Raw genomic sequence first — 25,569 nt, forward strand, 5'->3', positions numbered from 1 at the left:
TTGTGCCCCACATTCCCTGGCTACCTCAATGCCTTTATTAGCGCCCCTCCCCACTCCCTGGCAACTCCTCCAGTGCTTCAGCTCAGTCGCAGCCGGCAGCAGGTAAATGGCAACACTGACAGCAAAAAACTTCACCTTTTATTTTTATTTTTTCAAATTAGAGTAAAGCTTTATATAAGGACATGCATCAATTCCTGTTATAAAGCAAATCGCTTCAGCTATAGCCACGTTGGACCTCTGCAAAGCAAACTATTCCTTTCTGTCCTTGCTTCTTGTGTTTCAAGCGAGTGAATCAGACAAGGGTGAAATTTGTCACAGAAGATGCCTGCTCTGGACATAGCAAGGAAATCCAGAAAATTGCTTCAGGGCTTTCACAGCGCATACATCACCCAGTGCTGGCAGGAGAGCTTCCCAGAGGGCCACTTGCTGCAGCACCACTGGGACACTGAGTGCTTCCCAGGCTGGGGCGGCCACACGGTGCCTGCTGCTGATGCTGAGGCACGGCGCAAGTTGCTAGAAGTGGTCACTAGTGATAAGCTGCTGAGGCCTTTCTGCGGGAAGACAAGGGGGACCTGTCCCAGCTGGAGAGCTGGCTTCTACCTGGGAATGTAACGTATATGTAGGGCCACTTGGGGGTAAACAGAAGGTTTTGATGACCAAGATTGCACTGCCTTAGAGCAGTGGTTTCAGATTGTGAAAAACCAGATCCCTGGTTTTCAGGGATCACAACTGTGGCAAGCATGTGACAAGCTGTTTGTCCCTCCCTTCTCACTCGCCCTGTCCCCAGTAGGAGAACCTTCCCTTGGCATCAGCAGCATAGGCATCCTCAGCTCTCTACTTCTGTTGTGATTTTATCTCAGCGTAAACAACTTCTGAGGCAGCAGGTTTGATCTCAGTCTTTTCAAACTTCATCTTCGCATACACCACCTCCTCGTTTTGAGGCTGCAGAGGAAGACAGCAGTGAGCAGGCCCTTGGCTGTCAGTTCTGCACATACCCAGATACTGGCACAAGTTATTTCCCACCGGCCAAGCGCCGTACAGGAGGCCCTGGCTTGCTCAGAAACTGTTGCTCTGAAGCCCTTTAAATGGGCATTCAGCTGCTTTTTATTAGAACAGAGCAAGACATGAAAAACTCTCCCCGGCTTACCGTGCTGAGCTGATTCATCTCTGCCACATGCTTGCTTTCAGATTTTCCTGAAAAAGAAAATGTAGTTGACTATAATTAATTTTAATGCAGAAAACACCTGCACAGCAGGCATTTCCCATGTCTCAGTTCATCCAGAGGTCATGAGACAGTGCTCACCAGCTCCCACTGGAGATGGTGGTGTAGCCCAGGCTCAGCCTTACCTTTAGCATTCCTTTGTTTCCTTCTGCACAAACACACCAAAATACAAAACAGGAAGAAAAACGATGAAACCACCAATCCAGGGATGATATAGGTGTAGATGATTTCTGTGATACACAACAAGCACAGAATGCACGTGAGCTGCTGTCCCCACACCACAGCTTGCAGCCCTGCAGCAGGAGAGCTCCCAAAGCACCCAGCTGGCTCACGGTCTGCACCCCAAAATACCCACCACCCTTGCTGACACAGCCCTGCCGGGGAAGGTCCCCAGAAATTCATCCAAAAGGCCAGCTGGGGACCACGCGTGGCAGCCCCTTCCCCATATTGCTGGCGTTCATGGCCCGTGACTGGCTGGTGCCCACACCAGTTTGCCAGCAGCTCAGACATGGGAGAACAGCAGGAGCCCTTTACCCCCTTTCTGCCCCTCTTTCTCCCTAAGAACTCCTACAACCCCCTCATAGCTGCAGGCAGTTCAGGCTCCAGCATTTTCAGGGCCATGGTGCCTCACCTTCCTGGGTCTGAGGCTTAGGGGTGCTGGTCGGAGACGTCTCAGGGTCAGATTCTGGAAGGCAGAGACACAAGTGAACGCCCACGTGGAGGCAGCCGGTGCCACGCTCATTGCTCTGCTTTCGGCAGGGACGCCTGCAGTGTCAGATCAAAAACTGCAGAGGACTGGGGGAGACACCTGCTCCTCCTGCAGCCTAGGCAGGAACTCGGAGCAGGAGGTGCTGCCAAAGCCCTGAGCTCAGTCCCCATTGTTTCCCAGAGCCGAGAGCTGTGCAATGGGACCGAGGGCTGGCTGTAGGGAAGCTGTCAGCCATAGGGAAGCAGAGATAATGTAGTAGTGTCGTGTCCTCGCCCCCCCCCCCCCCCCCAGCCTCCATGGCTTCATTCCATCCCCCAAAGCTCACTCTGGCAAAGAGCTTCTGGAGTAGCTTAAAAATTGCTCCTGAACCTCAGAGCTGAAGTCACTTCCCACCTACCAAGTGAGGCCCCCTCTCTGTCTCTGCCTCACCCCTTCCCCTCTGTGCTGCCATGGGTGTTGGTGGCCTCGTGGCTCTTACCCTGCTGGGTCTGGTTGGTTCCAGCTTCCACCGTGGATGTGTTCCTCTTCTCACACGTGCATGTTGCTGTTCTTGTTTCATGTTCTGTTTCATTCACACCTCCAAAGTCAGAATTACTTTTCTCATATAAAAAACGAATCTCTACCTTCTCCTCCGTCACGTTTTTGATTCGGTCTATAAACTGTTCCACCGTAGTGTTGTAAGGCGCCACCTGGAGCAGACACTTGAAGCTGAGCTCTGATGCACTGATTGTAATTGAGGAGTCTGCAGACTGGTGAGTGAGTCCTGCAGAAAAAGAAACACGGAGGGCTGGGTTTGTGTTAAGGAATACCCACTTCCTCCATGTGAAGCCCTGAGGATGCCAGCCGACCCCCTTCCCAGGCATCAGGCTTAGGAAAATCAATTATTTTTTCCCCTGCCTGTTTTCACAGAACAGAATCACAGAATCGCTTGGGTTGGAAGAGACCTTAAAGACCATCCAGTTCCAACCTGTCACGGGCAGGGATGCCACCCACTCGATCAGCCTGCCTTGTCCAACCTGGTGTTGAAAACCACCAGGGATGGGGAAAAAAAAAAAGAAAAAAAAAGGAAAAAAAAAAGAAAGAAATAAAAAAAAAAAAGAAAAAAAAAGCACTGAGTACCTCAGCCCTTTCCATATCCTTTTCACTGCGTCCTCTGCCTCTCCCTCACGAGTTAACTCATCATCTCATTTAGCTTTATTTTTGCTCTCAATGTACGTAGAGAAACCATTCTTTCTGCCCCTTCATACTCCTCACAAGTTGGAACTCCAGGTGACAATTGGCTTTTCTAACACTATCTCTGTGTGTTCAAGCTGTGTGTCTACATTCTCCCAGGCAGTCTGTCCTTGTTTCCACCTTTGGTGGACTTCTTGTGTGTTTGGGATGAGTTATGAGCACACTGTTTATCCACGCTGATGTCTTCTGCATTATGTTAGGTGTTTCCTACTTAAAAGAGCTTTATATTTCCTGCTCTGAAGAAGAGGCTGTTCGGAAGCCTGGGGACCAAAACTGGGTCCCTGCAGGCAGCTCCTGGAGCCTGTGCCCAGGCACTGGGGGGGGGGGGGGGGGGGAGCACTGCCAGGCACCTGGTGAGCTGCTGGTGCAAAAGGGAGGAAGAGCAGAGCTCAGAGCAGATGGCAAAGCAGAGGCAGCTCTGTCCCAAACCTCTTGCAGGTGCATTACCCACACACAGAGTTCAGAGAGCAGAGGCAACTTTCCTGCAGGCACTTGGAGGGACTGGTGACGCAGCCCTGCGATGCCCTCCAGCTGCCCACAGGCCACGGTCCCCAGTGGTGGTACTGCCTCCTCACCCCCCTCTCATCCTCAGACCCCTCCCCAAAGCGAGGTCTCAGCCGCTGTACTCACCTGCAGGCAGCCAGGCGAGGAGCAGCAGGGGCAGAAAGCTGCTTACTAGCAGGGTGCTCATGTCTCCTTCCTCGGCCAGCTCTCCAGAAAGCCTCCCAGCGCACGGCGCGGAGGGGCTGGGGCCACGTCTCTTCCTGCAGCACTGGGGCGGTTGCTCTGCGCCACTCACCCGCGTTGTGTAGGTAGTTCCTCTTGCACGCCAAGGCTTACCCTCTCCTCAGTTCCCTCACTTCAGCCTGATGTTATCTCCTCTCTTTGCTGCTTGATTCCATCTCAACCGTATGCTCTTGGCTCTGACGCAGCACGCCGCAGCCAGCCATGTGTGCTGGCGGTTCCATGCTCCTTCCCATCCCAGCCTGGTGGCTCACTGTCACCAGCACGGGTGGGTGAAGTGCATGCCCCATGGGTACAGGGGAAAGAGCTTCCCACTTTCCCTTGCCCTTGGAGCCCTTTTCACACCAGGGGACAGACCTCTCTGAGGAAGACCTCTCCACCCTGCTCCCAAGTGCCAAGAAAGCCTGCAGCTGCAGAAGAGCAAGAGCAGGCACTGCTGAGCAGCCATGAGGAAGAGTATCCAGGGGCATGCGGAGACTGCGTGGCTCGGGTCTTCACAGCGATAGCATTTTTCCTGACCCTGGGGGTCCTGACCGATGGTCAGTGCTGCTGCAAAAGCGGACGCCAGCAATTCGGTGTGATGTTCGAGAGAGCCCACTCGGTGACATGCCTCTATCATCTGAACCAGTGCTGCATTCATGGGCAGAGCCGGCAGCACCTTTTTGCAGTCAGTGTTTGCGTTTTCTACCGCTAGCCTTTGTAGCAAGGGGTCTTTTGCTTCCCGATTGTCAATCTGCCTATCTAGCGCACTGCGAAGCCGATCAGCAAACTGCATGTATGGCTCAGACACCCCTTGCTGGACCTCCGTAAAGGGCTGTGCAGGCTCCCTGCTCTCTGGAACTCTGAACACGGCCTGGAGGCCAGGGTCGCGGCCAGCCGGAGGATGCCTGGACCTAGACGCGCCTGAAGGCGCGGATCCGCCGTCGGGTCTGCACCCAGCAGTTGAGGCACGCTGACTCCGGAAGGCGGATCCCCCGGCCGCCTCTCTAAATTTCGGAGCGCTGCGTGTTTGCACAACTCTCTCCATTTCTGTTCCCATAATAACTTCTGTGTCGGAGCTAATACCGTTGTCGCCGCTCGTCGTATGTCTGAGGGGGTTAAAAGCTCATGGCACTCTCCAGGAGGGGCTGTGGGGCCGATAACCCCTAAGCGGTCACTGTGTTACGTAGGTTTTAATAAGGCCCCACTGGAAGGGGTGCCAGTCATTTGGCCCACGATCCCGAACTTGGACTGGAAAACCGAGCCCTGCGGCCTCCCCCTCCTTTATTGCCCCTCTCTGGATGCGTGGCTCAGTACGGCCAGGAGCAGCTCTGCTCCCTCGCTATCCCCTTGTCTCCCCTCGGCTACCAGCCCCGCGGCCTGGCCGGGCGGGTCGCAGCCTCGCTGCCTTCACCCCGGCCCGGCCAGTGCCCGCCCAGCCTCCGGTCCAGCCGCCGCGCCGCGCTCCAATTGGCTGCTGGCTTTGCCCGTCCGCAGAAGACCCGCCCCTCTCTCGCGTCCCGCCTCACGATTGGCCGCGCCTCCCTCATCCGCCGAAGGCGCTCAGGGCGCCGCCATTTCAAGAGCCCGTGCCCGCCCCAGCTCCCGAACAGGCGGCGGGGCCGGGCAGGGCGTCGCCGCGCCGGCAGCGAGCAGCCGCCGGGATGCGCGGGGCGGCGGCGGCGGGGCGGTGGCAGCGGGCCCCTCGGCGTCCCTCCGGCGGCAGGTAAGGGCGGGGGGTGGGCCCGCCGGGGCTGCCCGGGGGCTGGGAGCCGCGGCGCCGCCGTCCCCGTGGGGCCGGGTCCCGCGGGGACCGTCGCGTTTTCCGTCGGGTCACGGGAGCTGCCGGGTGCGTGTCCCGGAGCCCGCAGCTCCGTCCCGCGGCTCGGGGCCGGGGCCTGGGGCGCGCCGCGGGGTTCGGCGAGGAGCGGGAGCGTTCTGCGGTGTCCGCCTGCAGAGTTAAGTTTGGGCTGGTGTCGCAGGCGGGGCTCGTCGCGTCCCCCCGAGAAGCGGCGTGGTTTGTGCCCCCCGGCGCGTCTTCCAGCCCGGGCCTCGCTTGTCTCCGTGGAAGGGTTCTCGGCAGGGCAGGATGACCGGAGGTACTGGCGTGCGATGGCTTTCTTTTTCAGAAAGATTGGCTTATAAAAGGCTTTTCACGACCTGCGTGACTGATTCTCTCAGGCTCATTAGAAGCTTTTAGGCTTGCTATAACCTGGTGTAAAGGGCACCGGGCTTCTGGCAGGAGCCCTGCGGGCGCGGAAGCAGGCGCTGCTGTGGGAGCCAGGCCTCTCGTTCCTGCGGCCAGGAATGCTGCGACGCTCTGCCTGCTGTCAGGGACGGACCGGGTGACCTCCCGGGGACACCCGGCCCCACGTGCCGCCGTGACCCCGCGTGCCCAGACCTCAGTGCGGCCCTCAGAGAGGCGGCTTGCAGTGCCCTGGCTTCCCAGGCCTCCAGTCGGCACGTGCTGGCCTCCGCTCCAAGTCGTGTTTGCGGATTCCTCAAACTACAGTGGGAGACCATTGCATTTTTGCTCTCCAAAGAGCACGGCCAGACCGTGCAAGGACATGCTGGCCACGAGCCTGAGGAAGAGTGTGAAAACAACAGGACGAGGATGTGCTGAAGCCCCTCTCCCTCTCTTGTGCTCTGCCAGCTCTGCTACTTACTGCACTCGGTGCAACCTGTGTGTATTTCACAACCCCTGAGGCATGTCTTGAGCACGTCTGGTCTCCCTTTGACTCCTCATAAATGGTTAATCGTGGCTTTATTACTGCCCTGCAGCAATGTTTTTGTGGATTGAGGAATCTTTACTTGCTTAGGTCTTCCTTACATAGAAGATGTCGCATGCTTTTTGTCACCTTTTTCTGAGTCTTTTTCTGCTCTGCTTTTTTTTACCTCTCGGATGAGAAGTGTCAGAGGTATGCACTGTTTCTAAGACAGGTATTTGGGGACTTCTGCAGGGCGACAGCGCTGTTCTCCTGGGGCTTCCGTGCGTTCTTAGCAGCCTTAATGACAGCTGCCTCTTACCGCGGCAGTGGCCTCATCCTGACGCACTGGGGTTTGGATTGCTTCCCCAGGGCGGCTGGAGTGCCTCATCCGCGGGCTGTCAGTGCATCTGTAAGGTGTGTGTGGGGGGTGCATATTGGTACCCCTCGTCAGAAGCTTTTGGAGAACCTCCTGTTGCGGTTCTCTTTCAGCGTGTATTCTAGCTCTGCCTGCCCTGCGTCCTGCATTCATTGCTGTGACTTGTCCTGCATGAGGACAGTGTTTTCACTGCCCGTCAGTGCCCGTGTCGATCCTGCCGTGCCCGCCCCAGCAAACCAGCATTGTCCGGCTGATGAAAGACGGGAGAGGTGGTAGGAGGCTGCAGGTGGCTCTTCAGCGAGGGAAGAGAAGCAAGTCCTCTGGTCAGTGCCACGCGTGCCTGGGGGATGGTCTCAAGCTCTGCGAGGTCCTGCAGCTGTGCAAGCCCCATTTTCACCCGCTGGGAGTGTGGCTGCATTGCGACAAGTCATTGCTGAGGCTGGGTTTGCCAGACCTTGATGACACCGAGCTTCTGCTGTGGTACTAGTGGTGAGCAGGTGTCCTTGTCATGTACCATCAAGAGCTGGTCCCCGTGGGAGTAAAACACTGGGATTTATGGTTTTGTGCCGGTATCTGTTAGCAACAGTGATGCAGCAGCGTGTTTTGGGAATATGAATTTCCAAAATATGAAAATTAATTCCACCTCCCTGAAATTTTTAAGAGGTAGTTGCATGGGAAACAGAAAAAATAAAGCTTAGAATGAGCAAACGTTATGGAATTCAGCTTATCTGTTGGGTACGTTAAGTGCTGCAATGTGCACTTAATAGCATCCTCAAAGACTTCATCCTTTTCTAAAGTCTTGCCATTCCGTGTAAATTTGTCATTGAGCATGGCTGTACGACCTGGTGCAAGCATGCACGTACCTTGCCTGTGTTCCACATTGTTCAGTTTGTGTCTGTTCAAAAGAATAAGGTGTTCTTTTTTCACTGCAAGTGTTTTTTCTTCTAGCCTGTAAACCTGCACATCTATATGGGGGGGTTTCAACGTGTATCTTGGCATTTTGCCCAGTGGCAGGATTTTATTCGTCTTCACATTATTTATGGAAGCCTGAATAGAGGCCATATTTCCTGTCAGTACGTTACCATTTCATGCAGAATAATAAATACTGTCTCGATCCTCTTGGTTCCATACTTATTTGTGTGTGCCTCTAAATGTTGAATAAAAGGGAGTTAATTCAAATGGCAGGCGATGGCTGTACTACAGACCTAACATCTCACTGAACGTGGAAAAACAGACAGAGTTAATTGAGTAAATATTTCATAAGATGTTTTACAGCATCTGTAAATATTTGTGTTTTACAAAATAAATATTCACAAGCGCTGATATTCCTGCTTTCTGGATTGGTGTGTACATCACAAAAATGCTTAGAAATTCAGTAAGAGTTGTGGTTTCGCTGGGCAGTGCAGGCGGACCCCAGGTTACCAAAACGCCACCAGCATACGGAGCAGTCGCCCTGTGGGCAGTCTGACTTGCTTGGTAGTGCTTCACAGTGCTGTGCTGGGGTTTGCTGTCACGTGTTGTAGCTTATTGCAAGGGTTTTAGGATGGGGAGATGTGTAACCATCTCTTTCACTGACTGACTGTGACTCCTGTTGCTTATTTTTGTTTGTTTTTCTGTCGTCCCCCCCCAGGGCATTAATCTCTTTTTGGTACCTGTTGTTCATACAAAACAGTATTTGCTTTTCTATCATAGGCCTTTACAGAAAGCTGAACTTGTCACGACTATAAAATCAAGCAAACTTTCCTTAGAAGAAACGGCTCGCCGCCGGCCAGCAGGGGAGCAGTAGGATTCCCGAAGGCGGCGGAACGGGAGGAGGCAGGTGCTAGGCGGCCGTGGTGCGACACGTCGAGGGCCTCTGACATCCCGCAGCTAGCGCCACAACCGTGCGGGGAAATCCAGCCAGATGTGGCCAGTGCAGTCCTGAGACACGCTGGCAAGCAAGGGTCAGAAGGGGTTTATTTACCGGGAAATACTTGCAAGAACAAAAGAAGTGTGACTTAACCAAATGGTTGTGCACAGGGAGTACAGTGATGGTGTGCACAACCCATGTTCCTGGAGGTTAAATGGGCAGAGGGAGATATTTTTAACTGGTCTTGAATTAAGTAAAACTTCTGAGTTGTAACCACTTCTAGTGGGCACAGATGAGTCCCCATTTCCTTTCTGAAGCAGCCTTCTAGGTGTTTGAACACAGCCATGGTGGCCGTTAGCCTTCTCATCTCCAGGCTACACGAGCTCGGTGAATGCAGGCTTTCCTCACAGGACGTGTTTTTCTAGATTTTCTCTGTAGTGGCTTAACTACTTGCCGTACGTTTGTTAAGCTCCCAATAGCTGCTTTTGGTTTGTATATTTAGGTAGGAAGAAAGACGTATGCACCCACAAGCTTCCTATGTTTTTCCGCCAGTATTGGTTGGTCTAACAGAAGATATAAAGGGTTGTGAGATGAGCTAATCTCGATTAGATACTTGCATCATCACGATGTGTGCTCCTGTGTGTGAGCGTTTCCTGCATGTCGAGGCTCGGGAGGGCCTCGTGACTTGTCAGGCTGCTGTCTATCCGTTCTTCCTGCCTGCTGCAACAGGACTGTTTGGCTTGTCCCTTAAAACTATTTCTCCAAATATTGCAAGGTGGTTTTCAATTTTTTATTTTTTTTTTTTAGGAGAATCTTAGAAAATGTTGAAGGATATGAAGGATAAATGCTAGCAGTCAGGCTATAGATGCCTCTGATTTCAAAATATGGCTTTTGTTTGTATTGACTCGTAACTTTCCATGTTTTAGGAACTGGATGGAGCGGAAAGCAGAGGAGCTGAGCATTTCATTGAAGGCCCACGCGTAGACCCTGATGCTTGAATGAATGCAGAATGGAAATGCTTCCTGGAGTGGGTGTCTTTGGAACTGGCAGCACCGCCCGGGTCCTGGTCCCCTTGCTGCGAGCAGAAGGCTTCTCTATTGAAGCACTCTGGGGAAAGACTGAAGAGGAGGCGAAGCAGCTGGCAGAAGAAATGAATATCTCCTTCTACACGAGTCGGACTGATGATGTCTTGCTGCACCAGGACGTAGATTTGGTTTGCATCAATATCCCTCCACCCCTAACTCGGCAAATTGCTGTGAAAGCTCTAGGTACCTTTTTATTTTTTAGAGTTGGACCAAAAATTCGTAACTAATTGGCAGATTGAAATTTGAAGCTCAACACAATTCTGGTTGTAGCAAGGTGCAAGTAGAGTACTGAAGGTTTTGCTTGGAACTGGTAGCACCATCTGCAGGAAAGGTTACCTAGATTTTATTTTATTTAGAATTACTTACAGCATTGAAAATCTTGAATCAATTGGGCTAAAATTTTCCATGTACTCTTCAGACTGAACTTACAGTGGGGAGATTTTTATTAAAATAAGCTACTTCAGAAAGCATACTGAAGTAGAAAAATGTTTTCTTCCCATCTGGGGAAGAAAAACAAACAAACAACCGTGTTGTTTAATTTCAGATCTTCCCATGCCTTGGAATGGGAGCCTAAAATTTGTTGTGGGGAGAGGGGGAAGGGAGGGGAGACTTTCAGCTCTGCTTGTTGTTCCTCCACAAAACCAAACTTGGAAGTTAAAAGCCTTTGAATAAAAAATGTGTGTACACGCTCAGTGGAATTGTGTGAGTGAAGACCCAAATCCTCTGCGGATGCTGTTTGCAGTAAGCGTGCCGTGACCTTGCCACCTCTTGGTGGTATCTTTTGAGTGTCTGTAACAGGCTGCTATGGTCCCAGGCGCAGACTTGCTGGAGGAATCCTTCACCTGGCGTGGAGGAGTGGGTAGGGGACAGCAGGAGGAATGCAGCGAGGTGAGCTGGGCGAAAGCGTCTGCGAGAGGAGGGAGAACTGGGCTGGGCAGGGAGGCAGGAGGCAGCCGCCCGGGCACCCTGGCGTTCCCTGGCTCTCCAGGGCATGGCTTTGTAGTGCTAATGTTCCTTCACCCCGCACAGCGTGGGGGTGCGTTTGTGTGTAATTCTGTAAATAACAAGTGTGAGATTTTTATTGTGTTTACAGCACATCCACATGAGATAATTTTAGGGTGGGTAATATCTCAAACCGTGGGAGCGAGGGTGGTTTTGTTGGTCTTAGCCTCTTTGCTCCGCAGTAATTTGTTTTGGAAGTAAACAACTCCTTACACATTTGCAATGCCATAATGCTGCTTAGATATGCAGAGAGAGATTTTTAGGGTTTTTTATGTTGTGAGATCTCTTTCTTTACAAAGAGCTACTGTTCTCTGAATTCAAAGTATTTTAATTTTGAACATTTGAACTGTAAGTTAGACTTTAAATATGCTAGAAATTCCTTTAAATGGTGATAAGTATTTCAGTAGTTCCCTTGGCTCTCGATGGTCAAGCATGAAGTGTGCTAAAAGGAGAGGATTGCACCTTCTCTGGTGGATTATTAACTAAAATGAGTAGAGTCTTTCTTTGAAAGCTGACATTGAACAGTGGAGGCAACGTGGTTAAAGCTGCTGCAGAAGTACGGGGGTGATGTGTATGCTTGACTGCAAGACAAGTATAGGTAAGTTGGACAGCTGAAAAAGCTAGGGGAATCAATGGGTGAAGCTATAAAGGGCTATTTATTCTTCACTTCAGTTTCCCAAAATATTCTGATCTGCAAAGTGATGCAGGCAGCTCAGACCTGCATGATTCTGGCCAAGGCTTCCAGCTTTCGAGGTTAGTCGCAGCAGTATTTGTGTATCTGCTACCAAGTATGTTGTGGCGTATCTTAAGCCAATGTTGGATGGCTTGCTATAATTCAGTGCTCTGGAGGAGAAAAAAATGAGGGTAGGGCAGGTGGCGAGTGTGTTTTTTCTGAACATTCAGGTTGATACAATGATATTTGTAACTGGAAAATCCTTGGCTGCAGATTGTTTATGATGATAGATTAACAGATGGATGTTTTACTAGCTGAGATGGGCTTTGGGACAGATGTGGTACAGTGGTAAGTCTTTTATTCAAAAGAAAAGAATGTACACTTTTATTACTTATTTGTATACTTTTATTTACAGTTTAAAAATGTGCTTAGTTTTTTAGTACTGGAAGAAAGGAGAGAGAGACCCAGTGTTTCCTGCCTGTGCCATTTGTTTGCCGAAGTTCCTTACTGACAGACATCCATAACGAAGCCTAGGTACAACCTTGGCATGAGGGAGATGAAGTTGTAACACTGGATTGAGTTCATGAACCAGACATAGCAGATCAAAGCCTAGAGCATAATACAAATTAAGAGGAGTGTAATCTTAGGGTTTATCTCAGTAACAGGTAAAGCAAGAAGCTATTCTGAAATTTGTGCTTCTTTTGATCTCAGAGGAACTAAATTAATTTCACAAAACGCTGGTTTTGCGGTTGACATCCACAGCTGAAATGCATCCACCTTTGTGTGAGGTGAGCCTGGTGCTGAGGTACTGGCTGGCTCGCGTTGTAAAGCGTGTGACGTGCGCGAGTGAAGCGAAGACTGGGGAGGCAGAGCATTAGAAGTCCTCAGAGGAGGATTCCTTTAGGACTTTAAAGGTAATGCTGCTGCACGTACTGAGCCCAGCCTTCAAACAGATGCCTTGTGGAGTGGCAACAGAGGAACTTCTTACTTGTCCAAGGAATCTTTCCGAAGTAGCTTGTTCGGCCCCCTGATTTTGCGGAGTCCATACAAATTACAGCATGTATATGTTAATTGTGGAGGAAAGAGTCAGAAAGGGCTCTATCACTGCATTGTGTTGTGACAAATGCAGATTTCCTGTTCTTGAAACAGGCTGAACAGGCATGCTGTGAGTGCTCTTTGCATATTGTGCTTCCCATGTTTGTAACGAGGAGCATGGAGGTCCTTTCCATCCATATGCAATCAGGACGTGAAAGGAAGGAATGCATTTTGGAATGAGCATTCGTGCACTGCGAGGCTCCAGAAGCAGACACGTTTGAAACAGATGGTTATTTGTGAAGAATCCCCAGACACTCCCAGCTGCTTATGAGGGACACAGATGATCTGGTATGCTTCAGCAGTGGCTAGGTGTACATCATCCTAGGTGCAACCTCAGGTTTCTTATGTTACTCAGGGGAATCAAGAGCTGGGGCTTCTGGTCGATGGAATGGACATACCTACATAGGCTAAGTAGGTTTAGTAGTTTGAGTCAACATAATTCATATGGAGAGATGTGGGGCTGAGGACTTCAGGTGATCATGGAGGGTGTTGGATGGGCAGTGGTGAATACACCAGCCAGGCAAACAAGCAAGGAAGAAGAGCTGCAAAGCAGTGGCTGTCATAGTGAGACTGCTGTCCCAGCCTGGCCACACTGCAGGGATGCTGCCCTGCATGGGTGCCCCTCCGTGTTGCGTTCCCAGGGACACAAAGGGCCTTCTCGGTGGAGTGGGGGGCCACTGTGTTTACAGCGTCCTTATCCCATGTTGAATGTGCCAGGCTGCAGCCCCTCCAGAGCTGCCTCTTTAAGGTTTGTGCTTCACTTCTCTCATTTTTAATAAATACTCCCCTCTAAGGGGAATATCCTCCCTCTTGACTTGATTGGTACCCTCCCTGCTAGGGGGCCCTGGTGTTTCTGTCCCCTGCTCCTGCTTGCTGCTCTGGGCAGCCTTGACCGGGCAGAATGAGTTTTCTATGCTTGTGTTTATTAATCACAGCTGTAAAATACTTTCAGTATGGCAAGTTTTGGATCTGGTATGGCTAACCAGCTGCTAGAGAAGCAGAGACCCTGTGGCTGAAGGACTGTGTGGATCTGACTAGGGATGTCAGATGCCTTTAGGAGACAATGCTCTATTTTATTCTGCTGTCCAGAAAGTGTCCCAACTCACCTGGTGGTTTTTTATTGCATTCACAGGATATGACCATGCTCTGAATCAGGTATCCCATTGACTGAAGTCATGATTTGGTTGGTGAGAGTTAAGATGTAGCTGTGCTTACTACTGGAGGCTGGTTCTGTGCCAAAGCCTGAAATGCCTGAAGCACGTAAAATAGTGCCTTTCTTAAAAGCGGTGTCCTTATCTGAACACAGAGAGAACATTAAAAACAAAATCATCTTTTAAGTGTTTTCACTTGTAACCAAAATGCCAGTGGAAAGGCACAGAGCAACCAATGCCTCTCCTTGTACCCTCTCCAGGGCAGAGCTCCGCACTGCTGTTCTGAAAGATTTTAAAGCGTGAAGCCTGTTCCAGGGTTAATTACAGTCGTGACAGGGTGAGAACTTCACACTGCCTGGACAGGAGCACTAGGAGCGTAGTTTCACGTTCAGCAGTAACATGCAGCAGTGAGAGCGAGAAATGCTTTCTGAGGAAGCTTACAGGGCTTGCGGGGCACGGAGCTGGTAACGCAGGGTACGTTGGCTGAGAAGTGCCTTCTAGGACATGAAGGAGCACTGGATTCATTCAGTGGAGCAGGCTGCCTGTTTCTGGGGAAGGACAAACTAAGATAAGTTTTAGGAAATAAGGCTGACTCTGTGGTGTCCTAGGAGGACTGCAGCGGAGCAGTGGTGTACGGTGGCTGGTGCACCCCTGCGGAGCTCTGAGGTGTGCCCAGAGAAGACCTGAAGGGCTGCGCTAAGACGGCTGCGATGAGCCTGCAGGCAGCTGAGCCACCTCTGTCCTCGCTCACGGCCTCTGATATGGGCAAACCCGACCTCTCTTACCACAGCCTGGCTTCCTTCCTCCCAGGCATGCAGCACAGCCCCTTCCAAGGGCTCAGACTCACCTGTGAGCTTTTAGTCTGGGCTCATTTGCTGCTGGGCTGGTGAGCTGGACTAACTCACAAAGGGCTCTGAGGAGCACTCTGGCTGTGTGCTGGCTCCGACTCTCCTAGCTGGTGGGGATCTCAGTGGAAAATTCTTGAAGGTGACTTAGGAAAGCAGTGTAGTATAAACTTCAGGTCAAGATAATTGTCAATTGGCAATTATTGTCAAGGTAACTGTAGCAAGACAAGGGTTGTAAGTTGCTCTGCAGCAGAAAGCAAGGCATGGCCATTGCATTGTAGGGCATCTGGTGTCCTTGCCATCTCTGTAGGCATGGGAACTACTGGGGAGCTTCCCGCTGAGGGCAGCTGTGGGGATGTCCCAGAGGCGTTACGGTGTCCCTAGGCAGCAGCTTCCCAGCCTGTGCTGGCCTCATGCAGCAGCTGCCAGGCCAATACGTGTGGCCCCATGCATCTGCCTCCCTCCCACACCTCAGCAGTGCTCAGCGGGCCGTGCTGAGCAATGCCGGGGCACTGTGCTGAGTGCCATCCACAAAAGACATCTGATAGTTTTGTTTCCTGAGTGGATTTTGATTTTATTTACTACAAAGACATGCTCAGAGCTTCCTTTCCCATTAGTTGTCCCAGGCTGAGCTGGGCAGAGCGATGCATTGCAGCAGCTTGCTGGCCCCTGGACCACTTGGCAGTTCCTGAAAGTCTCTCTTGGTGCAGCCAGGAGGTGGAGTGCTCAGTGCAGCAGCTGCTGCCGTGGGGGATCTGGCTTTCCCCCGGTATGCAAGAGTCTGATTTAAACATTTGCACTGGTGTCGTCTCATCCTGCAGATTGAGATGCTTCTTCCATTGAGATGCTCTTTTGGATCATCAGCTTATTTATACTTTAAGGTATATTTAAAATAAAAAGACTATCAGCGCTGATTCAGGCTGGGCACAAAATAAAATACGTTACTAATAACAAAAACCACAGTAGGTCATCTTGGGGGTGCTGCTCTCATTTGGGTAACTCATGCAGTCCCCTTTGCATTCTAATCATACATGTAGCTTATACATGCAGACCAAAATGTTGCACTTTACAAAATATTATTTCAAATCTTTGTATGCTGTACACAGGCTGCCAGGTACCTTGTATTTCTATTAATCTATTGCAAATAATAAATTCATAGTGATGATAAAATTCAAAATCAAATCTCCCCTTCACTCACTCCTTCCCTGCAGCGTACATAGATCTCCATGATTTTTTTTTTCCCTTCTGGCTGCACAGGCATTCAAATAATTGTAAAGCTACAACACTTAATTGGCATAAAAACATGACACGGTTCATCTATCATGATGTGAAAACGCTCTGCATTTATTTAGAGCTTCTCTCTGTGGGAGGTTGTCAGCTCTGTGATGAAAGCATCTTGGAAGTATTCTTATTTTAGTTCCTGAACCTTTGCCTTTGAAAGCCTGACTCTTTAAAAACTCTGCTGATAAACTTTGGGGCCTTGCATCATGTTTTGCTCATGAGTGCTATGTTATTTTGTGTGTGTGTTTGTGCTGCAGGAATAGGGAAGAACGTGATCTGTGAGAAAGCTGCTACCTCTGTGGATGCCTTCAGGATGGTCACGGCTGCCAGATACTACCCCAAGCTGATGAGCATCGTAGGCAATGTTCTCCGTTTCCTGCCTGTCTTTGTGAAGATGAAGCAGTTGATAGAAGAGCACTACGTGGGCAATGTGATGATCTGTGATGTACGAGTTTACGGGGGAAGCCTGCTCAGCCACAAGTACAACTGGATCTGTGACGAGCTGATGGGAGGAGGTGGTCTGCATACAATGGGAACATACATTATTGACCTTCTGACACACCTCATCAACAGGCGAGCAGAGAAGGTCCATGGTTTGCTCAAGACTTTTGTGAAGCAGAACACCGCTATAAGTGGGATCCGCCACGTTACTAGTGATGATTTCTGCTTTTTCCAGATGCTAATGAGTGAGGGTGTCTGTTGTACTGTGACTCTCAACTTCAACATGCCCGGATCATTCATTCATGAAGTCATGGTTGTTGGGTCCGCCGGTCGCCTCATAGCTCGTGGGACGGACTTGTATGGGCAGAAGAACACCGCGCTCCAAGAAGAACTATTGTTTACAGACGCTCTGACTGTCAACAAAGGCCTTCTGGACAAGGGGTTTAAAGACATCCCGCTGCTCTACCTAAAAGGAATGGTATACATGGTGCAAGCCTTGCGGAAGTCTTTCCAAGACCAGGAAGATCGTCGGACGTGGGATCATAAACCTGTCTCTATGGCAGCCTCTTTTGAAGACGGTCTCTACATGCAAAGTGTGGTAGAGGCCATCAAAAAATCCAGCAGGTCAGGGGAGTGGGAGGCTGTGGAGGTCATGACCGAGGAGCCAGATGCCAATCAAAACCTTTGCGAGGCGCTTCAGCGAAATAACTTATGAACATTCCTGCTTTGGAAAACAGGACAATTGATGCTTCAGGCTGTAACTGTACAAATCCTCCCTGTTTTTAAGATATGTAGATTCTTATTTAATGATGTTGCTTGTTTTTTCTTTAAACATGTAAAATATGCCATGAAACAGTTCTGATTTAAATTGTTTAAAGAGTTTTAAATATTTCCGTTTTTTGTAAACGTTTAATTTTTGTCTTGGAGACTTAGAAAAACTTGAATTGCCCTTTGCACTTGCAGTAGCTGAAGTGAAGCATGGATCTCTGCCATTGCATGGCTTGGAAATGGGACACAACCCCTCTTGCACAGGTCGCTTATTTTAACAGTTTTAACAGGAGATTAAGTAGAGCAAGATCAGGGAGCATCTGTTGTTTAGATGCCTTTGCCTCCTCTTGGAGACTGATTTAGTTTTACTCCTCAGTTGGTAAAAATTTATTAAAGAGTTTAGTGATGTAACATCTCTAAACTCACATAGGACAGAGTAGAAGAACAGAATAAAGCTCGTAAAATAAGGATCAGCCTTTGGCTTTCTGCACATGTCAAATGTTTTTCAAAGTAATTTAAGCTGGTATTTTATTTAAATGATGCTATGAATTCCCTGTTGATGGTGTCTTGGCAGTTATGAGGAAAATCTTTGGGAAGTCTGTGATGATATATGTTATTCTTCCATATCTGCAAACATTTTCTTTCTACTCAAGAGACTGACTGCATCCAGCAGTTTTTTTTTTTTTTTTTTTTTTTGCATAAGCTCTGTTTCCATCAGTTGTGTTTACTGCCCGGCAGCACCAGGACCATGACTGTGGGGCCACATTCTTATTTCTGCGACTGTTATTAAATGCCTCACAGGCAAGGCACATTTCTACAACCTCACTGGTAATGAAGTTGCAAAACTGTAACCTTCCAGGGATCTGAAGATGGAAGTAAGGAGGTATTGCCTACCTCTTGCAGCTCTTCTATGTGCTGACTGGGAAACTGTCACACTACACACATGCTGACAGCTGAAGAGAATGGGGACTGAACTGTCACGAGCAAATCTGCTTTGACTCTCAAACACTGGATATTAACTCTCTGGTCCTGCCCACCCTCACCCCCTCCTGCAGCTTGTGTCCGGTGGCGATATCTGTTGGCAGATCATGGGTGGAAGTTCATTCCATCTGAGAAATATTTTTCTCCAAAGCAGGTATGTGGAAGGGATAGTCCATTTTTACTACATTTATTTTGTCTACTTGAAAGCTTTTTTAATGTATTATTTCCCACTAAATTGTAACTGTGTATTTATGTATGTTAACATGCAAACCACTGTTTCATAAGCTGGTCCTTCCTGAAAAGAATCTTACTTGTTTTCTACAAAAATAAAAAGCTGTTTGAGGGCGTTCTTCAGGCAGCTGTGTGCTTGTTTGATTTGGACAAGCTGAAGCCATCACGTTAAATGTCAATGGGGGGCTCGCTGCTGGGGCGAATTACCTGTTGAGTCATTCCTTACTCCTGTGCTGCCAGCTGGGCAACTTGGGTGTGATATAGTAGGAGATAACTGTGCTATCCTTGCCAAGGTAGTTGTCATCCATGTATCACCAAGGGAGAGTAAGTCCTACCAGAAGGTCTGTTTTCCACCTCATTGCTATTCTCTTCAGACTAGCTGTTGAGTAGCTGATTTTGGAGATACTCCTGTCTATCTTGGGTTTCCCATGTCAACTTCTGTGATTAATGGGATCTTTATTTTCTGCCTAACTGGTTGCAGGAAGTTCTGGAAGCGGCAAACTAAGAAGCAAAATCCCCATGGTATGGACAGGACCATTCCTTAGCCAGTGTATGAATGAGGTATTTACCTTTAAGTATTTATTTACTTTCGGCACACTTTAAAATTGACTGATACATCAGTTTAAAGTTTAGGAGCTCGGCTGGTTCTGTGCTCTGAACAATCTCATCTCTGCTCTAAGCTGGATGAAGAAAGTGGCAGTGTTTTCAGCTATAGCAGGCGGGCCAGTGAATGCTCTGCATCTCCCCAGGAACCTTCCTTTCCAGGTAGAAGACTGTTCTGCCATAGCTCTGAGCATCTACTGTCTATGCGCTATGTAAAGCAGGTGAGATAATGTCTCCTGAGCTCACCTGGGCCAGTCACTGCGTCATTCAGATAGAATACCTCTGGCTTCTTTCATGCCAGTTTTGGATCTGTTTTAAAGCTGTTGTCCCTGAATTGAGAAGCTTCCTTTGCATCAAGCATCTGCCCAGGGCAGAAAATCCTAAAGTATGACTCCTACAGGAGAAGAAAGCACTAAGTATGTCCTGTTAGGCCTTGATCCCAGTGGAGGAAGGGGGATGCCGAGGCTGGGTGAGCCGGAGCATGTCCTGTAACCTGGCTACAGCCTGCAAGAAGCCATCCTGCAGAGGGGGATGGTACCGAAGGAGCACTGCTTAGGATAAGGTGGGTCCCTGCTGTGAAGTTTAGATTCTCCTATGCAGTCCTCATTTGTCTGAGGCAGATGTGGTAGAAACACCTGCTAATTAACACTGTGCCCAGAGCTAATGCCTATTCAAGAGGCTTTAGCTGGCCAGCATGAGTGATGCTTCCTGCTGTTGCCCCTTGGCATGTACCTGGGTCTGCTGCAGTGCAAGCATGTCACATTTCTCAGTTGGATCTGAAGGGTGAGTCTGTGCTAGATGTTGCTCTGGGCTTACATTAAGCCTGTTGCAACAATGCTCTGAGTTTCTGGACAGCTCACACCCTAGCTTTCCTTCTTAAAAATCAGTGCCGGGGTGTGGTGGGATGGGGCCATGTCCTGCTGTCTGCTGGGATGAGAAGTGGTGACGCAGGGTGATCTCCAACAGCATGGCTGGTCCCCTGGCTCCTGTTTTTCATACGTAAGGAAGAAATCATGACACATGCATCCTAACACCAAGCAGGTATATTTTATAATAAAAATTGTGGTGATGGTCCCCCACTCCTCAGGTAAATTGTGCTCTGCAACCAGGAAAAAAAAGGGGGGGGGGGGGGGGCAACCTAAACCAAACCAAACTGCAGCTGTTTGTATGGGCAAGGTGCTGATCAGCACCCTGCAGGCCAGGCTGTAGTGGTCAAGCAGGAGGCAGGCAGCTGTGAGGCTATTTATCCTAAGGAAAGAAGGGTGACACCAGGTAGGCCGTGCAGCTGAGCGGCTTCTCAAGATCAACCTGCATGGGTTTGTCATCCAGTGCTGGGGCTGGGAGCTCCAGAGCGCTGCTGGCCCAGGTTTCTGCAAGAGGAGTGAGTGGATCAACTGCCTGTCTCTGAGACAGGATAAACCCAAGTATTTACAGTGCTGGGACACCAGGTCCCAGCAGCGTGGGTGGAAAGGTCTCCCTGGGCCACCAGCCTGAGCTGCTCGGAGCGGACCTTCCAGTAGCTCCAGCTCAGGCTGGCCGTGCTTACGTCCCACCAAGTCTCAGAAACCACCTCTGCAGGTGAAGCACATCTGAAGTAGGACAAAACCTGCCACGAAGGGCAGTGATCTACAGAACCAGCAGCACTAGTGGAGCGGAGCTGGCAGCGAGCTGTAACCACTGCAAGCCAAGGTGATTTCTGTAACCACACAACTTTATAAGGAGCTACAGTCTGGCCCCTTCTTTCAAATAAAGCAGATGGTCTGAATCACACCAGCTCTTCTCCCTCTCTTTTCCTTATTTATAGCTGGTCACTGACAACCTAGAGCAGCAGCACTGCAGAGCCTGGCTGCTGCTGGGTCTGTGATAGCTGAGGTTAGGAGGAGCTGAGGGGCCACATAGCATTTGGGCATTTATAGGAGAGTTGTGTCTGACCCTGCAGGTCTGGGCCTCTGGGAAGCCCCAGAGTGGCACATGCAAGGACAAAGCCTCCATTTCAGGGGAGGTGAGCTATGGGGACCTGCAGGTCTCTGGTCAGTAGCAGGACAAAGCCAGTTCCCCTCTTGCAGGCCTTTTCAACCTTTCACCCTCTCCCTGCCTATCTATATGACCTGCCAGAAGGTCATTCCCTTCCTTGGTGGCCTGCTTGGCTTGGGGTCCACATTGCCTTGTCCTGTACCTTGTGGGTTATGCATGAGAGAGGCTGCAAAAGGGCTGTCAGTAAGATGAGTTCTCAATCCTTGGCTCAGCCAGTTTGTTAGTGGCAGATGACCTTGGGCATCAAATGCTGCAGAACAATGAACAGAAAGCTCATTTTGGTAACATGCCCCATTCTGGTGCTTTCTCCTGCATCCAGCTGCTTAGTAGTGCTGCAGAGCATCATGTGCTTTGGAGAGGGAGCTGATGGATCTAACTTGGGCTAACAAAAGTCCCCAGGCAGGAGCTGTGCACCAAGGGGGAGGCAATGCCCCATAACATCTCAGCAATGTGCAGACTGCAACGTGCAGCAGGTTGTGCTGTGTTGCGCAAAGCTGGGGATCGACAGCAGAGCAGCAGGCTCTCCTTTGCAGCCATTTGAGCTCAGACAAGCACTCTCTGCTGCAAGGAGCAGGCATACGAGCTGGTAACCCAGAGGGACTCCAAATAACCCAACAAGCACACTGAACCTTGTTGGAGCTCTCCTTCCAGCTCTGGACCAGTTGCTGTCTCTGCCAGCCCTAGGGTTTCACCTTCTTCTTCTGATGGGCACATCAGCTCCGGCATGTCGTAGTTGATGTACTGGTACAAGGGCCGCAGGCGAGGCAGTCGTCCTGGAGAGGTACAAGAAGAGGCCAGCACTGACAACCGCTCCCTGCCAGGGCTTTGCTGTAGCTCAGGGGCAGCACTAGTCCTGGGAGGAGAGGGAAGAATATTACCCCTGCCAGGACAGGAGTCAGGGACTGCAGGGGAAGGCGTGTGCCCTCTAGCCAGGGCTGCCTGGTGGGGTAAAAGCCAGGGATCTGTGGTGACATACCAGAGACAAAATAGCAGCTGGAGGGAAGAGTGAGGGCAAGTCTGCCTGAGCATCACAGTGCCCAGCTGAAAATTCACCAGCTCTGGGAGCAGCAGGCATGCTGGTGGCCACACTGACCCACTAAGGATTAAGCCTTAGAAGGGTATTTATCCTGAGACAACTCAGTTAAAATCACCGAAAGCACGTGAGCTGCCAGCCCAGACTGCACGGACACAGCCACCTGTGGTGCTCACCCAGTGCATCCCAGGATGTGACCTTTCTGCATGGCTGCAGGCTGCTCCTTCTCCTTTTCTTTCTTTTCTTCTGCTGCTTGGCAGAGGGGCCAGCATTACCTCCAGGGGTGCCCAGCTCCACGGCAGTGGGATTCACCCTCTGGAAATCAGCGTGCTGCAGCACAAGGGCAGGCGGGTTTGTCCTGTGGGACAGAAATCATCTGTGGGGCAGGGCCAGCTCTGCGCTGGTACAGCCGAACCCCGAGAAGTCGCTGAGGTGGGAAACAGAGCCCCGTGGCACCTGTGGGGCTCCATGCCCGCCGTGGGTGCTGCATCCAAGCACAGCCCTCGCCCTTGGTCTGTGCCTGGGGCTGGCGGCCACCTGGCTGCTCCTGCCCTGCCAGGCTGGCTCAGCTCCGCAGCTCCCTTCCAGCACCGCTCTGGTTTCTCTGTTCTTTTAGACTCTAAGCAAGTCTGAAAATTCCTATAAACCAAGCTCCTCAGTTCTCTTGCATGGTGGTCCTGGATGTGCTGCAGCATGGAGCTGGCTCCTGAGGGAGATGGGGTGACTTACTGTGCCTCCTCGAGTCTGAAACCATGGGCCAGCAGCCAGGCCTGCAGTACCGGGACAGAGCCAAGGTCCGTCAGCGCTGGGAAGAGCTCCTTGTACCTCCCCAGCTCCTCTTCGTACAGCGTGGCGTGGATGATGACACCTCTCCCATCCTCAGCCCACTGTGGCAGACATGGGGGGACAGCGCTGGCAAACGATGCCCCTGCCCTGCTGGTTTTCCTCCTGCAACCTTCCCTCTCCCCAAATTTTGGCACACCTCAGGGTCCCCTGCTCTCGGACAAGCCCCACACAGAGGCAAATGCTATGCTCTGCACCAGGGGACAAAGGTTGCTCCCACGTCAAACATGGCATTGCCCTTACCTCCAAGGCTTTGATGTCCGGGTTCTCCAGGGCTGCTGACAGCTCGGCCAGGATGTGTCCAGGCTCGCGGCCTCCACTCTGCTGCCCCGCAGGGCTGCCCACCAGGGCAGGAGGCTCCATCACGGATGCTGACATGGAGGAGGCTCCAGGCCACCAAACAGCATCTGTGTGGAGACCAACGTCTGTAAGAAGTTTTGTCCAGTGCAGGAGCTCACCTCAATCTGTGGTGCTCTGCCCAGACAGGACATCTGTCCCCAGGAGCCACAGGGACAATGCCCCCCATAGGTCTGGCAGCTTTGAGGAGGCTGAGCTCTGCCTGGTGCAAGACCCCCAGGAGTTGCTCCAAAGCAGCCAGCCCTAGGTACTCTTGTGACACCTGGGGACACAGGAGGTGGAGCCAGTGCCCAGCTCAGCTGTTGGCCCTCTGCCTCCATCACTGCTTGTTCAGTGTCTGTAACTGACCCGCTCGCCGCAGCCGGCCCGTCTTTGTCCCTGCCCACCCACCCTGAGGCAGGCAGAAGCCAGCCATCGGTGTTTTAGGTCATGGTAACCCATGAGCAGTGGTAATTCATGCCCATCCTTCTTTTGAAGTCTCACCTGGGCCCTGGGCTTGGCTTGGTTCTGGGCTTGGTTTTGAAGGTGCCAGTTGGGAAAGAGATTCTGGAAGGCACCGGGGTGGCCGTTACACCCTGCAGGGGACACAACAGCAGTACGGCCCGAGATCCAGGCTGCCCACATGAACCAAGAGGTGGAAAAAACAGACGGGGACGTGGCAGAGCTGGGCTGACCGGGCTGCCTGTGGCAGTCCCAGGTGGTAGGACAAGAGATGGTGTCAGGATTTGTGGGTTGGGAGGTTCAGGGCCCCAGGGACACTGCAGCGCTGGGACAAGTGACTGGGAGGTGGGGGTCTGCAACGTGGCTGTGACAGCCCCAAGCTGGCCTCCACCAAGCCCGAACATATCAACAGCAAAACCACGGAAAGGACAGCACAGGGGAAGCTCTCTAGCCACCAAAAGGCAACAACAGATGAAGGGCACTCCTGGGCATGCAGAGGCTGGCCCTATCTCGAGCTCACCGTGATGCAGGGAAATGTCTCTTGCATGTTTATAAACACGATGGCATTTTATTGACTCAGAGTAATGTGGCAGTCAAAGGCGTGCTCCAACAGGTGAGCGTGGTGCTTTCTGGCTGACCCCAGCACCAGTATCTCCTCCGTGATAAATTTGTTTCACCATCCAGCGCAGAAGCAGTGGCGCTGGGAGGCACTGTTACAAGGGAAAGCTGTGATTATGGGCAGGCACATCCACACCACACAGCGTGGGCTCCTGAAGCAGCAAAGCTGGTCAATCTGTGGCTCCTGTACTGCTGAACCTCCTGTGGCCTCTCCAGTTTGACCGAGGCAAAGAAGTCTTCAGCACTTGCCCAGCAAACAGTGGCCTTTCAGCCTGGCAAAGAGTGTGCTCCATGGTTGAGAGCAAAAAGTCAGATTTAACCTAGAAGGTAAGTTCAGCTGCTTGAAATGGAAAGAAACCATAAAAAGAGGAGCTAAGACAATATTTCAATAAAATAATGTCAAGTCTTGTTCTGTTCCTGGCTGCCTTTCAGTGTTTTCTTCCATGCCATGCACTGAGGCGTGGATTGAAGTTTGGATATTGGGGAACCTGGTCCCATACCTGCAAAATCTGTTATTTTTTTTGCTTCTATTGGCGCAAGAAAGCCTGCGAGCACATATAAAGGGAGCAACACGTCACAGCAAGCAACCTCCGGTGCTCATGTGAGGTGCGTGTGGAAGTCAGAGGGGTCACCGTGGAGGACTCCCTAGGCCCTGCGGGATGCGGGAACACGGAGTGCTCGACCAGCAGCCTGCAGGCAGGCTGTCCTGGGTGCAGCAAGGGGCAACACGCAGAACAGACCCTGCACCGCTGAAAACCCAACAGATGGAAAGCGTGGTGTGTACCTTGCAATCTCCCCTTGCCTCTGGCTTTGCTCTTAGCCCAGCCTGAAGCAATCCATTGCACATACTTGAGAACGTGTGTTAAAGAAATATTAAGGGGGATGGGTGTAAACTGGAGGCATTTTGTAGCTGTAAAGCTCTTAGCTCTGCCCAGCCACATCAGCGCGGGGTGATGCCCAACCCGGGGCCGCCAGCTCCTGCACCGGGGACTAGCTGCCGGTGCCCAGCACAGCCTGAGCACACGATCCGTGGAGGAGCCATCGGCAGCGTGCCCTCCTCCACGTCAGGCAGACAGCTGGCCCCGAAGGCATCTCCTGGAGGAAAACAAGCAAACCGGGTTTGGATCGGTTCCCCGGGGCCCCATCCCCCGGCAGCCCGCTGCTCCCCGCCGCTAACGGGCCCCTCCCGGCCCGGCCCGGCCCTGCGGCCCGCCCCGGCCCCCCCCTCCCGGCGGAAGCGGCCGTTGCCGGGGAGCGCGGCGGCACC

The 25,569-nt window shown here is 51.2% G+C and overlaps 3 protein-coding genes and 1 long non-coding RNA gene across 6 annotated transcripts; 1 reads left to right on the forward strand and 3 right to left on the reverse strand.

The window, feature by feature from the left end:
- Positions 1–432: 432 nt before the first annotated feature.
- Positions 433–3,960, reverse strand: LOC118172848. Of its 2 annotated transcripts, none has more exons than XM_035337039.1 (5): positions 3,795–3,960; positions 2,410–2,694; positions 1,854–1,907; positions 1,148–1,194; positions 433–942 (listed from the first exon to the last, which is right to left on the reverse strand). In XM_035337039.1, exons 1-5 carry the CDS (start codon positions 3,853–3,855, stop codon positions 835–837), a joined length of 555 nt encoding a protein of 184 aa, XP_035192930.1. In that variant the 5' UTR covers positions 3,856–3,960; the 3' UTR covers positions 433–834. The 2 variants fall into 2 exon arrangements, with proteins under 2 accessions (XP_035192930.1, XP_035192929.1); XM_035337038.1 differs by adding an exon at positions 1,348–1,452 and having other exon boundaries at positions 433–1,194.
- Positions 3,961–5,548: 1,588 nt separating this feature from the next.
- GFOD2 (glucose-fructose oxidoreductase domain containing 2) lies at positions 5,549–17,841 on the forward strand. Of its 2 annotated transcripts, XM_035337031.1 has the most exons (3): positions 5,549–5,613; positions 9,747–10,088; positions 16,210–17,841. In XM_035337031.1, exons 2-3 carry the CDS (start codon positions 9,830–9,832, stop codon positions 17,106–17,108), a joined length of 1,158 nt encoding a protein of 385 aa, XP_035192922.1. In that variant the 5' UTR covers positions 5,549–5,613; positions 9,747–9,829; the 3' UTR covers positions 17,109–17,841. The 2 variants fall into 2 exon arrangements, with proteins under 2 accessions (XP_035192922.1, XP_035192923.1); XM_035337032.1 differs by lacking the exon at positions 5,549–5,613 and having other exon boundaries at positions 9,896–10,033.
- A 16-nt stretch (positions 17,842–17,857) lies between these two features.
- Positions 17,858–18,249, reverse strand: LOC118172853. Its single transcript, XR_004753880.1, has 2 exons — positions 18,014–18,249; positions 17,858–17,982 (listed from the first exon to the last, which is right to left on the reverse strand). It is a non-coding gene; the product is annotated as an uncharacterized LOC118172853 (long non-coding RNA).
- Positions 18,250–20,149: 1,900 nt separating this feature from the next.
- On the reverse strand, positions 20,150–23,249 carry C11H16orf86 (chromosome 11 C16orf86 homolog). The gene is made up of 6 exons (XM_035337043.1): positions 23,130–23,249; positions 22,773–22,930; positions 22,220–22,401; positions 21,640–21,783; positions 21,153–21,260; positions 20,150–20,346 (listed from the first exon to the last, which is right to left on the reverse strand). The coding sequence occupies exons 1-6, from the start codon at positions 23,247–23,249 to the stop codon at positions 20,225–20,227; spliced, it is 834 nt and encodes a 277-aa protein (XP_035192934.1). The 3' UTR covers positions 20,150–20,224.
- Positions 23,250–25,569: the final 2,320 nt, after the last annotated feature.

Source organism: Oxyura jamaicensis, chromosome 11 (assembly GCF_011077185.1).
Source record: "Oxyura jamaicensis isolate SHBP4307 breed ruddy duck chromosome 11, BPBGC_Ojam_1.0, whole genome shotgun sequence".
In the NCBI taxonomy this organism is placed as follows: domain Eukaryota; kingdom Metazoa; phylum Chordata; class Aves; order Anseriformes; family Anatidae; genus Oxyura; species Oxyura jamaicensis.

Coding starts and splice junctions, on each gene's coding strand:
- LOC118172848 (XM_035337038.1), bottom strand. CDS start 3,855: ATGAGCACCCTGCTAGTAAGCAGCTTTCTGCCCCTGCTGCTCCTCGCC. Junction 2,695..3,794: donor CCTCGCCTGGCTGCCTGCAG/GTGAGTACAGCG, acceptor CTTTTTCTGCAG/GACTCACTCACCAGTCTGCA. Junction 1,908..2,409: donor AACCAACCAGACCCAGCAGG/GTAAGAGCCACG, acceptor TCTGCCTTCCAG/AATCTGACCCTGAGACGTCT.
- GFOD2 (XM_035337031.1), top strand. CDS start 9,830: ATGGAAATGCTTCCTGGAGTGGGTGTCTTTGGAACTGGCAGCACCGCC. Junction 10,089..16,209: donor AATTGCTGTGAAAGCTCTAG/GTACCTTTTTAT, acceptor TTTGTGCTGCAG/GAATAGGGAAGAACGTGATC.
- C11H16orf86 (XM_035337043.1), bottom strand. CDS start 23,249: ATGGAGCCTCCTGCCCTGGTGGGCAGCCCTGCGGGGCAGCAGAGTGGA. Junction 22,402..22,772: donor TTCAGACTCGAGGAGGCACA/GTAAGTCACCCC, acceptor TCTGTCCCACAG/GACAAACCCGCCTGCCCTTG. Junction 20,347..21,152: donor TCTCATGCATAACCCACAAG/GTACAGGACAAG, acceptor CTCCTCTTGCAG/AAACCTGGGCCAGCAGCGCT.